The 12,450-nt window shown below is 41.4% G+C and overlaps 1 protein-coding gene across 3 annotated transcripts in view; it reads right to left on the reverse strand.

The window, feature by feature from the left end:
* Positions 1 to 8,746: 8,746 nt before the first annotated feature.
* The window catches only part of KNL1 (kinetochore scaffold 1), a 43,598-nt gene continuing 39,894 nt past the window's right edge, over positions 8,747 to 12,450 (reverse strand). For all 3 annotated transcript variants that reach the window (XM_067557984.1, XM_067557985.1, XM_067557982.1), the window contains exons 25-26: positions 11,049 to 11,171; positions 8,747 to 10,918 (exon numbers count right to left, since the gene is read on the reverse strand). In XM_067557984.1, the coding sequence (XP_067414085.1) occupies positions 10,804 to 10,918; positions 11,049 to 11,171 (238 nt within the window). In that variant the 3' untranslated portion in view covers positions 8,747 to 10,803. The remainder of the gene's footprint in view (positions 10,919 to 11,048; positions 11,172 to 12,450) is intronic.

The following is a 12,450-nucleotide window of genomic DNA, read 5'->3' on the forward strand; positions in this document are numbered from 1 at the left end:
ATTAGATGACTTCCTGAGGTCCCTTACAATCTATATCATCTTTGATTCTGAATAACAGAAACCACTTCAAGCCAGGGGATGCTACCACACCCCCAGTTCCCCACCTTCCAGTATCCATACTATCATCCCCTGGCAGGATGGTGCATCTCAGCACCCACTTCTCAGAGATGTACTCTTCAAGGCTTTGTGTAGGCCAGTGCCTAGTCAAGGCAGCTCTTTGCTGTCTGAAAGGATGTATTGAGCTGCTAAAGGAGACCATCTTTAGTGACCTATTTACATGCACCCCTCCCCGCCATTATACAATTGTCATAAATTGCTGTAGTGTTCAAAAGAATCCCATATGGGTTTATATGTATGTATAAAATCTGATGGCAGTTCACAAATTTGTCTGAGTTGCTATTCTGTTTGCGTATTATTTTTTCCAATCAGTTCTCTGCCTTTGGTATGTTAACTCTTCTATGGATATTTAATTTTTTCATGTGTGTGACATTACCCCCCTGCAATCTGGACTGATGTGTAACTGTCAACCCAATTCCTCACTCTTGGACCCCAATTTACTCTGCTTTGCTGTGTGAACCACACACTCCTGGGTCAGCCCACGCCCAGCCTCCTGCAAGTAATCGGTCCCTGACCTAGTGAAGGAGCGCTTCTGGACAGCCACTCATCGGATAGACTCCCAGCAAATAGCCCCAGACCCAGCTGCAACCCTGGGAACTGCATTTACATTTGTCCATCAATTTATCAAATAAATTGATATGCACCAGCTGTGTCAGTGTAGGCGAGGTCTCTGCACACACTCAATTCACATGCACTGTTTTGGATAAAACAAACAAGTTTATTTACAGCAAGATTTTAAGTGATTCTAAATCACATTAATATAAATCAAGAGATTAATAAGTCAAGAAGTTGGCCACAGCTAACTAGGAAATAATTCACATCCTAAACTAAGCTTAATATCTCAATAGTTTTTCAGGCGGATGTTAGCTTACCCACAGCTGGTTGCGACGCCTATTGCAACCAGCTCCCCCTCCCTCCGGTGCCTGGACCATGGCCCTACCCGAGGCCCCTTGCTCTGCTTCTTTCTGCCCCCTCCTCCAGACCACCCTGCCCATTTATCTCCACCCCCTTCTCCTGAGGCCCCTCTGCCCACTTGTCGCAGAACGGGGGGGCCATGGCCCCATCACTTTTTCCTGCCTTAGGTGACCAACCGGGGGCATGGGAGGGAAGTGAACAGCAGGTGAGGAGGCCTCAGGGAACAGGGCAAAGAGGAATGAGCAACGGGTTGGGGAAGGTCTGAGGGAAAGCGGTGGAGCAAGGGCAGGGCCACAGTCTGGGCACCAGTGGGCGCCTGCCCACTTCTATGGCACTTTATTTCTGGCACTCCAATGTGGCAGCAAGCCAGCCTGGAGGAGTGACCCCCATCACATCTGTGGCAAAGCCCCCCTGCAGGGGTGGCCTATTATGTGCTGACCAGTGTGACCCTGACTTTCATTTAACACCTCCCATCACATTCTCTGGTGAACCAGAATGCACATGCCAGCAGCAGGACCTTTCTGACATTGAAGGTTCTTGGGTCACAGCCATTTTTAAAGTTTAAAAAGGCAATAACTGTGCTTTTCAGGGTAAGTTTTGAACTATACCAAGGTTAGCAAGTGAAACTGCTCTCATCCATGAGCTGTCTCTTCTCCAGTGCTACCATGGCAAGATCTCCTTGCAGCAGAACTAGAAACATCTGGCCTTTCATAACTTGGTCCTCAACTCACCCCTTTTCCTTGCCTCTACCGCCGTCTCCTAGCCCCTCTTAAGTAACAAGGAGCCCCAGAGGAGAAAAGTTGAAGTCAATGTTGGCAGCTGCAGCGTAATAGAGAGGACTTGCAGTGACATACCCCAGGAAGTCCATCAGACTTGGACTCAGCTGCCAGTCTGAACTACTGCATGGGGGAAATAGAGTGGATGTGAGAGAAGGGAGATGTGGATAATAAGACAGCCCAGAGACCTGCAGTGGGTTGGGGAGCAGAAATGGAAAGGAAGGTTGAGCAACAGACTCCAACAGAATATCCAACAGATTGTGTTAAGATTATTTGACCTTCTCAAGAGGTACGTGTAGGGAGTCTGCCACCCATTTAATGAGATCTTGAAACTGCTGAAAATCACCCATAGATGGAGAAGGCGGCAGCACTACTGCCTCATGTGATGGTAGTCTGAGGGTTGCTTCTTTGTCCTCCCCGGTTTCTTGGTCCTCAAATGATCCTTTTGTTGTTGCAGAGAAGTTTGAATCTTCCTATCATCCCGATTGGAGAGGGTTAGGGCCCTGGAGAACTGTTGGTGGTAAGTGGCCCAGGGATCCTAATATGGCCATTGAGGACCATAATGGGGAAGGGTGGAATCCAGGGTTGAGGTTCTTAGACTTCTTCCCTGTTTCTCCAAGAAAGGGGATTCCTATATAGTATGTAGAAGAACCCTAGACAGATATCGGTGATACTGAAGATAGGTCTCCATCACCGTCCTCTTCTTCCTCCAACAGGGGAGCTCCGACTGAAAAGTGAGACAATACTGGGGATGTATATGGGTCTGGAGACCAAGTCATTCTCAGTACCGAGAGATATGCAATACCTGCAAACAATGGACACACTGATTCAGGACTCACTGATGAATCTTTTGGGAACCTAAAGTCATGCAGCACAGAGAGGAGTTACCACACCAACAGCCTGGTATGCTTGTCCCTGCAAGATGGTACAGAGGGTTGTGAGTTCTTCACAACCACATCACTGACAGAGATGGAGGCTTGGTCTTAAATGGTACTGAAGAGCTTGATGGGGTACCAAGAAAAAGGTTAAATCCCAGGTAAAATCCTCTATGTTTCCTCTGACCATTTCCAATAGATGGTCTTAGAAGAGCTTCAGGATTCTCCTGCCTCACTGGTACTGGAGGAGCCCTTCACCTCTATGGTACCAAGCTTTGAGGAGGAAGTCTCTGAGGTTGTTGCTCTGCTTGGAGAGCGAGGTCTTTTTGAGGGGGATTCCTTAAAAAAGCTCCTCTTAGGATCTTAGATGAAGTCTCTAAGGCTTTCCCCCTTCTAGGAGTGTTGCACTGACATTGACAGGACACTACAAGCCTCAGGAGACTGATGTACTGGGGGTTCTTCTGATCTGGCTCCGAAGCAGGAGAAAGGGAGCACTCCATTAACAGTTGCAGCTTGATTTGCTGGTTCTTTCGTGCCATAGATGTGAGGGCTAAACAGAAATTACACTTCTGTGAGACATGGGGCGTTTGTTGGCAGCAGTCACACTTAGTGTTCATTGCTGACTAGTATGACCTCTCTATATGAGCAGCAACCTTTTAATCCTGTTGAACTGGGCATGCATCTCACTAGAAGGATTTCCCCAGAGGAAATAAAATCTCTCTTAAATAACTAGTAACTACTACTAACCAACCAGTTAAATTAAAATAGTTCTAACTTAGTTGAAGTCAGCAAGCAGCCGAGGCGCACACAATGTGGACATGCTAAGCTCCATCTCAGGCCAAGGTGGTTGAGAAGGAACTGAGGGCGGTTTGCTCGCACAGCCTGATATAGTCTCAGTGTGGGGCACAAGGATATCAGCAGTGCTTGTGAAGACCAAATGGACACTGCTAATGAAAATCTCATTGAAGGCATGTGTGGTGCACATGAACCGGCTGAAGTGGAGCATCCATAGACACACTACTTGAAGAATTAACAGCTTATTTCCTTATTTTTTATTGTTGGTGAGATATGCAGTCACTGCATTAACTAACTTTGTGGGAACATACAATGGTCATAGGTGCCGGAGTTGGGGCCAAAGGACCATTGCCCTCTCCCACTTTTGAGAACCTGAACTTGGCAGGAATGCAATGGAGGGGCAGGCCCCCACCTTGTCCCCTGATAGAACTGGGTGGCGTAAAGGCAGAGCCCCTTCCCTGCTGGCATGATGGAGGGGTGGTTGGGCCAAATCTGAATGAGTAGCATTGTGTCCTGGTACACAGGGTTACAAGTAATGCCACTCCAATTTGACCCAGTTTGGTTGCTTCTCCACACCCCTCTATACAGTCCTTCCAGCATACTTGACATGGTCTAAAACATAAGTCAGCTAAAAGAAGTCTCCAAGTAGCCAACACAAGTTCCAAACTAACAGAGAAGTTGTTAAGATGCCACAGCCACTTCATTCATAATTTATGTGAAATAATTTTCATGAAAAAACAAGACATCAAAGGCATGGGTACAGTGAAACAGAAATATCTACATTTCATTGACGCATGCCTTAGAATGACCTAGATTTTTATGGCATCCTAGCATTCATCTGCTACTGATCAACAAGGACAAGGAAGATATTAGGACAAAATGTGCATGGTATCATTATAGATGCTGACAGGAAATTGTCCTAACAACATAGACAAAGCATTGCCTAATCAGGATAGCATTGTTAGAAGTATCTATAAAGCCTTCATGCTTTCCATTAAAATATTTGTTTATTCTGTCTTTTAGTACCGGCAAACTACCAGGCGTGTGGACATGTGCTACAGTAACAGCCATCCAGAGAGAGGATAGAGAATTTTAAAGGTGGACAGCCTGTCTCATATTCAGCAGTAAAATACTGGGGAGAGCAGCCTAGGATTAAATACATTAAGTAATACAGTATATATACACAACACTCACATTCAGGTTTTAAAAGTCATAACATTTCTTGCGCCTCCCCCACTCTCATAAGTCAACAGTGGTATCAAGTTGAGGGGGAGGGAGAGGCAGTAGCAGTGGAGAATATTGTTCTCTACCTGAGGAACAGGCTGAATCTTAGGTAGAGAAAATGTCCCCTCTTCCCCACAACTTGATACCACTTTACCTGTTTTTGTATTATGTCCGTCCAATGTAGCTCATAAAGGTCTCTGCCTTGAGATACTTAACTCGTTTGTAAAGTGCCATGTGTAACTAGGTGGCACTATGAAAGTACTACTTGATCTGCTAATTATATTTCAATGGTGTCATTTTTTTTTGCTTAAGTTGTCTACTACATATTCGGCAGCAGGTAGCAAGTCCTGAAAAGAGCAGTACTTGCCTAATGATCAGCCTTAAACAACACACACACACACACACACACACACACACACACACACACACACACACACACACATTATAGTGTGTAGAATCAAAAAAAAAAATTTAGTGGAAATGTTTATCATATCACCATGGCTCTCATCACTGTCTGAATCTTTTCCGCTCCCACACCCCACTAAATTTAAATAAAACCTGCAAAATGATCTCTTTATATAAAAGTCCTCTATCAAAACTAGGTTACAAATCCTGAGGAGAGATTTAGTTTGGGAACTGTGGGCTGTGCAGGAGGTAGACAGGAAAAAGGTAATTAGTTATCTCGTAAAGCCTGATTTTCTCTCATTGCTGAGAAATCCCCAGTACAAGAGGAAGCCAAAGGGCTAACAGAGGTGTTGCATGGCTGGGATTCATTACTGAACTTTGCTGACCTCACAGCCTGAAACTGAAAGAGCAGGAAATTATTGGTGGTTGTAATCTGACTCCTGGAACCTCTCATACTAACTTTCACTGGGCTGGAAAGGTTAGGAACAGTTTACTCCACATGCGATGGAGTCCTAGACAGGCAGACAGGAGCTTCATATGGCTTAGAGCTACACCAGTTTTTCACATTAACATATACAGAGTAGTTCTGATGGTAAAAGGGCCTTTATATGTTTTATTAGAAAATAAGGAACAAGTATAAGAAGAAGTAACTAAAAATATCTACCCAGCCAAGAGACGGCTGCATTTCATTGACTGGAGGATCGTAAAAATGTCCACGCCTTTGGGAATCTGGCTGAGAAAGGACTACACAGAATTATCAGTTTATCTGAGTAAAATTAAATGAGCTGTGTACTGTAGTGCAGAAATCAAAGCCATTAGAGATAATGAAGTCCTTAATACCAAACAGGTCATTCTGAGTTAAACTGAAGAACCTTTGAAAGCATAGCCCTGAGAAGCATATTTAGAGACCCCATTTCCAATCCAGAAGCCTGCAAAGAGTCTTTTCCTCATAGAGTTCCTAAAAAACACTGGAATTTATATTGAAGCTTCTAATTTATATTAGTAGCTTCCATAGCTGCAGGGGATGTAAAAATAAAGAAGATTGGAGTTGCAAGGAGAGAAGTGTGTATTTCATAAAGGGTATGTCTAGACTGATGGTGGCAAAGTCGCCGCTGTCAGATCGATCTTTCTGAATCGATTGAGCAGTCAGTGAAGACCTGCTCAATCGATCCAGAAATCGACCTACTTAAACCACCTCAAGTGGCATAATGCTGCGTCAACAGCAAAGCAGTTTCCGTTGGCGCAGTGCAGTGATGACACTGCGCAGAACGGAAGCACAACAGTTGATGGGAATTACACAAGCTACTCTGTGTAGTTTGCGTAACTCCCGTCGACTGCGGCCGAATTGCCAGGTAAGTGTAGACCAGGGCAAAATTGAAATTTTGAAAAAAACTAAGTTATTTTACAAGTATAATGGCACTTTGGTCTCTATAAAAAGAACTTGGTTTCTCAAGTGCTAGAGGCACTGGACCCAACTAGATGAAGGCACAGGCAAGCTCAGGCTTTATTCTAGGTCTGATTTTTACTAGATCTCTTGCTCTGGGGATAAATGTAAATCTAATCCCAAGTCAAGAGTTTCTTTTTCATTCTCTCATTAGGTTCGATGAGTTGGCTAATTAATGGGGCACTACCTGGAGTACTGGCGTAAATGACTGAAGGCAAAGACGTAAGTGGGGAGCAGCAGCACGCACCTTCTTTCAACCAGTGCATCTATTCTGTGGACAGAGTTTTAGATGTTTCCTATGAAAATTAAGGTTGGGAGCATGAGAAGTATAATATTTATACTACAGGGCAAAGTGACCATCATCTTCATCTCAGTTAATCCTTCTGCAGTTAATTGGAGAATTTAATCCATCATCAAATTTGATTTACTCAAGCAAGAGGTAAAGACTGAAAATGAAGAATGGATATCATGAATGTTAAGTGGCTTCTGAACTTACTGCCACGGAGAAATCAGTCCCAAATCAATAATTTGGAGAGAAATAGATACCCTATGTTTCCTCTGGAGGAGTTTCTTCTCATGACACTGAATTTAGGGCTTGTCTACACTGGAAAATTAATTCAGATTAAGGTAGGGTGTGAATTTAAAGTGGAATAACTATTCTGGATTTATGCTGGAATAAAAACATCTACACAGAGAGTTAATCAGGAATAGCTATTCTGGAATAATTCCCTATGTAGACAAGCCCTCATTCAAATTTGAACCCCTCTTGGAACATACTGTGTAAATCATTTTACACAAATGATTCTTTTGTAATTGGTGATTTTAGATGCTTGAACATCACTTAACATTTAGAGTCAAAAACAGGTATTTAAAATTAAATCAAATTAATAAGTGAAAGTACAATTATCATGTTTTATCACTGATATCTATAAAAACTATCCAGCAAGAAAGCCACAGTCAAATTAAGATTTTAGTTTAGTGTTTATATTAAAACAGGGTAGTTCTGACTCATGTTCCGGATTTTGTATCACTAGTCTCTTCTACAGATGGCATTTTATCCTTATGATAAAACAGAATTAAAAAAAGCAGCGAATACTGTCATTTGTAGATTAGTCATACTGGAGTTCATCTCTCTCTTTATGCAAAACCTAATAACTACCCAAGCTTTTGAAAAAAACGGCACCGGCCTAGGATTCAGTGTTGAGTTCTTATCCCAGGATCAAACTGGATGACAGAAGTGATCAGATACTTTACAGAGATATTCATGGAGTTCCCTGACTGAACAATGGGCATATGCAGTGCAATTGTGAAAACTTTAGAAATTAGGTTCTAATTGAATTTATCTTTGCAATTGAATTCTAGTAGGTATATTGCTTCTCTGAGAGTATTAAACCTTGTGATATTTAGAGTCATAAATCAAGTCTGAAACCATAGAGGAAATCTGGGGGAAGTTATGCTTTGAATGGCATAACCCATAAACTTCAATTCCTAAAACCCTTGAAGGAGTTCATGTGTACACACATTATGAATAAAAATTATATGCAAGACTGGAGCTGCTTCACTTCTGCTATGCTTACATTCTCCCTGCGGCAGATGCATGTATTTCCCCTACCCTCTAGGTCTGCAACCAAAGCAGCTACAAAGACGGCTCTGATCAGACAATTCACCACCTTCCACCCCAGTCCTTTCAGTCTCCTGAGATTCTTGGCTTAGTTTTACTTCCATGGCTCTCAGACAACTGTTTACCACCATGCAGCATAGCACTTTATGAAATATTGCAGGAGCACCCTCTGCTGGTTAAAAATATCAAAACTTCATCAACTTAAAAATATTTTTTAAAAATGCATTAAAAGTAGTTTCCAGGACTGCATCTCATGAGTCTTCTGCCAGTTTGTGGTTATTTTCCTGGTTTTTTTTAATATATCTATATATTTTTTCTCCTATTGCTTTGTGAAAGTCATACACAGACAATGGAGGAAATTCAGACTATATACAGGAGAAACAGTGCAACTAACTTGCACACAAATACTATCAAATTCACAAATAAAAGAGAAGAAAAATTACTCTAATAATTTACAGGTAATGCCAAAAGTTACTCCCATATCATTAGGTATATTTTCAGATGGAAATCTGATATAAATAAACAATATTTATTTAGCTTTTAAATTATTTCACAGTAAAGAAGAGAGGGAAAGTATTAATGATACAAACGTTTAATGAGTTTTTCGCTACCTTCTGTAGAAGGAAAAATTGGAAAAACAGAACTTAATAAAAATATATCAATGCTTAAACTTCCGAGAACACATTTTAAATTCTTATATTTTACAGACATACAGAAATGGTCAGGCACATACAAAATGGAGAGTTGAGAAATGCTAGATGCTTCAACACCATAGGAACAGGATCTGTTTACCCAGGACATGACTATGTCTTAATCTGAAGAATGCACATTACTATTAAGACTAATAAAACAGTCCAGAGTATGCCAAATATATTACCTATATCTCCTAGTTTTGAAACTAAAGAATTCAGTCTCTAGTCTCTATGGATAAAATTTGCTACAAGACTAACACTGCAATCTAGTACACGGAGAGCTCCTTAAGGCTCATGGAACATTACAGCTTATGCAATTTACTGAAATTTGGGGACAGGCAGGATGTCAGTTAGTGGTTTCTATGACAAATTATACACCAACCTCTACAGGGCATTCAGCAAATGTTTAGAATTTGTTACTAGTTTATCTGTCACCAGTATCAGTACGAAGAGTTAAAGGAAGCAGTGATGTGGATGGTTTGCTAAGCAAGGACCCTATTGCAGTGAGGATACAAAAGGAGGACAGGTAAAGGAGATTGTATTTGGAAGAAACATGAATTTATTATGAAATTTTAAAAAAAAGGTTTTGCCATAAAGTATCCTTAAAGATAAAGCAAAAATTCTAGTAGTGGCAATTTCATTAAAGTTACTAAAAGGTTTGTTAGGAACTTAATTATGAAATAATTAAGCAAAATGTGATTAATCTGACTGAAATATAACTAAAAGAGCTGCTTGCCATAGTGCCTATCATAAGACATTTTCAGATAGTTGGAATTCGTTTAGCTGGATTTGTTGCATTTATTATAACCATTTATACCAATACTGCAGAGAAAAAGAGAGCAAATACTTTTGGGGGTTCTGTTTAAGCAGAGAAAAATCCATCTATTTAATGAAAATCACCAAGAAGCTTTTTTCTAAGGAAATAGCTGCCTCAAGCATAGTAACAAAATGGTCAGTGCTAGAAGTGTGCCTGCTAGATCAAGGACTTTTCAACATCTCCTACCAGGTCATCTGCTGAATACACTAAGCAAAAACAGATTTAACACATCTAGCCTTTGAGAAATAGAGTGCCTCGCCTAAGTAAGTGCATCAAATTGCTTAACACCTTAGCATTAGAAAAAGAGTCTAGGTGCAGAATGATTAGAACCAAGTTCCACAAGGAAACATTCACAAGGAAAAGTTCACAACTTGAACCATGTGACTTTGGGTTTTGTTGCATTGCAAAGTCAACGGTTAAAAATGGGGATTTGTAGCCTTAAAGACAAACTTCTAACTTCCAACCATGTGCGCACCATTTGTGAATTCCATAAATTATAATTTTGTCAAGCAACAGAAACCAGACTTATAGTTTCTGTGATCCAGGAGACGTTCCGGTCAGCTGATATAATCAAACTTAACGTATTATCTGGGCTAAGAAGGCTAGTTAGTGATAGCCACTTCCAGTCATCCAAACCTTGGAAGATGAGGAGTCCTGTAGTACATAAGCCCTTGATAATAACAAACCAGAGAAAAATTAACAGACTAATTCAGGTGGTTAATAGGAGCTAAAGTTTCTAATATATGGTGAGTGTAAACAAAAAGGGAACCCCTTTTATTCTTCTTCCCCAACCACTCCAGTCACTGCTGGAGGGGTTGGGGAAGAGGAATAAAATATACGAAAAGTGGACAAGTTAATGGAAGCCATGTGAAATTTCTCCTCGGCTTTACAGAGATTTCTGCATTCCCTCAGCATGTTTTGGTATAGGAGAGCAGTTTGGTAGTAGGCTTACTGAGATTTCATTTCAGTGGTTTAAATATTGGACAATTTCACAGTCTGTTACTAAATCAGATTCTCATGCACTGAAAGAAGCTAACTGCAGTGTAGGAATAAGCTGGAAACTCCTGTAAGTTTGAGGAGGACACACATCTAATTTGAGGACTGTAGTTGATGTGAGTAGATTTAGTGAACGATCAGCGAACCCTGGAGCAAGTTATGATGAATCATTTTGACCATTCTCATCAGGTAGTTGGTGCCCAGTGGCACATTGGACAGAACTGCAGAAATTTCATCATGGCTGGGAAAGACAAAAAGAAATTCTCAGGTAAGCTTCTGACAGTGTACTTCTTAGCATTTAACTTTCTGTTCCCTACTTTGAAGTGGAAAGTATGCCCAAAGTCCTTTACAGTTCTGCTTGTGATACTCACCCAAGGCTCCCAATCCGTTTATGGACAGTGAAAGGCAGCGGAGCTGATGGATAGTTGGCAGTTAAAGAGAGTGTCACCTCAAACTTTGCAAAAGCTGTGGAAGTGGAGAATAAGAGCTTCACTCTGCATGGAAAACAAAATATATACAGAAAGGGTTAAGTCATGCTTCTTATAATACAGCTTCCTTTGAAATTGTGTCTCCAGATGTGAAAGGTTGTCTTAACACAGATGTTATACACAGCCTCACCACTTTATGTTGATGCTCTTCAAGAATTATAGTTTGTTTATAGGGTAGCAATAGGTAAGGTTGAAGGAATCTTTAAGTAACAAAGCCCAAGTTCCCCTCAGAAGAAACCAATCTTCCTAAAGGTTAATATGTCACATTTAGTCTTAGGTCAGAATTGTTTTGGAAAGATTGGGGAAGGAATGGGTCGGAAAGATTCCTTTTCTGATTTCCACCCTTTAAAAATAAAACAAAGAAAACCCTCCAAATCTGTAACATTTGTTTTGTTGACCTGGCTCAAGGCTAAAGAGTACTGCCTTTTCTTTTGTTGTAGTGTTGTGGTGATGGACAGAGGGTATTAACAAGGGATATTACCAAAAATAAAACAGCCTGTGATGATGTACATACACCCCACACCAAAGAACATAGAGAATGGGTTAATTAGAACAGGGATACAAAGAGGCAGTGGTACTCTGGAAAAGGGATCTTGCAGTGAAGAGTAAGTACTTGTCCAGCTCAGTCCAGCCATGCCAGAGGACAAGGAAGTACCATGGGAAAGTGGGAACCAGGAAAATGAAGGATTATTGTGCTTTAAATGAACTTTAACTTAAGCACTGTATTTTTTTTGCCTGGCTGAAGCAAACTTAAGATGTCTTTGCTTTGCTGTTTTGATCTTTTCCCCCTGAAGACTAACTATAAGAAAGAGACAGTTACTTTCTGTAACTGGTTCTTTGAGATGTGATGCAGCTGTGTATTCCACTTAGATGCGTGTGCACTGAAACTGGAGAAGATTGCCTAGCAGAGCCACGTTGGGAGAACAAAAGGAAATGGTGGCTGCAATCAGAGGAAGTCGTAGCCTGGAAGGGAGGTGGGAGGAAGAGGAGTCTGAGGATCTTGACTTTTATCCTTCTCATTACGAGTATGAGAGGGATGATCCCCATGAGCTTCCTTTTCCCTTAGACACTTCCAGGCAGTCCCTGTATGATTCCTTGCTTGAAACAGCGGAAGAGCTGCAGACACCCACAGTTCCCACAGTGAGGAAGATTGGTCCCCAAGGGGGTAACCAATGAGGGGAAGAATGGGTAGGGGTTAGAGCTGCAGGGAAATTGGTTGGCCCATTAAAATGGAGCACAGCCTTGGGATGGCAGGCAAAGATAGCTGGCAGCCTTGGTCTCACTC

Source organism: Emydura macquarii, unplaced genomic scaffold (genome assembly GCF_026122565.2).
Source record: "Emydura macquarii macquarii isolate MOO-44397 ecotype Brisbane River unplaced genomic scaffold, CSIRO-AGI_Emac_v2 contig_1876, whole genome shotgun sequence".
NCBI lineage: Eukaryota > Metazoa > Chordata > Testudines > Chelidae > Emydura > Emydura macquarii.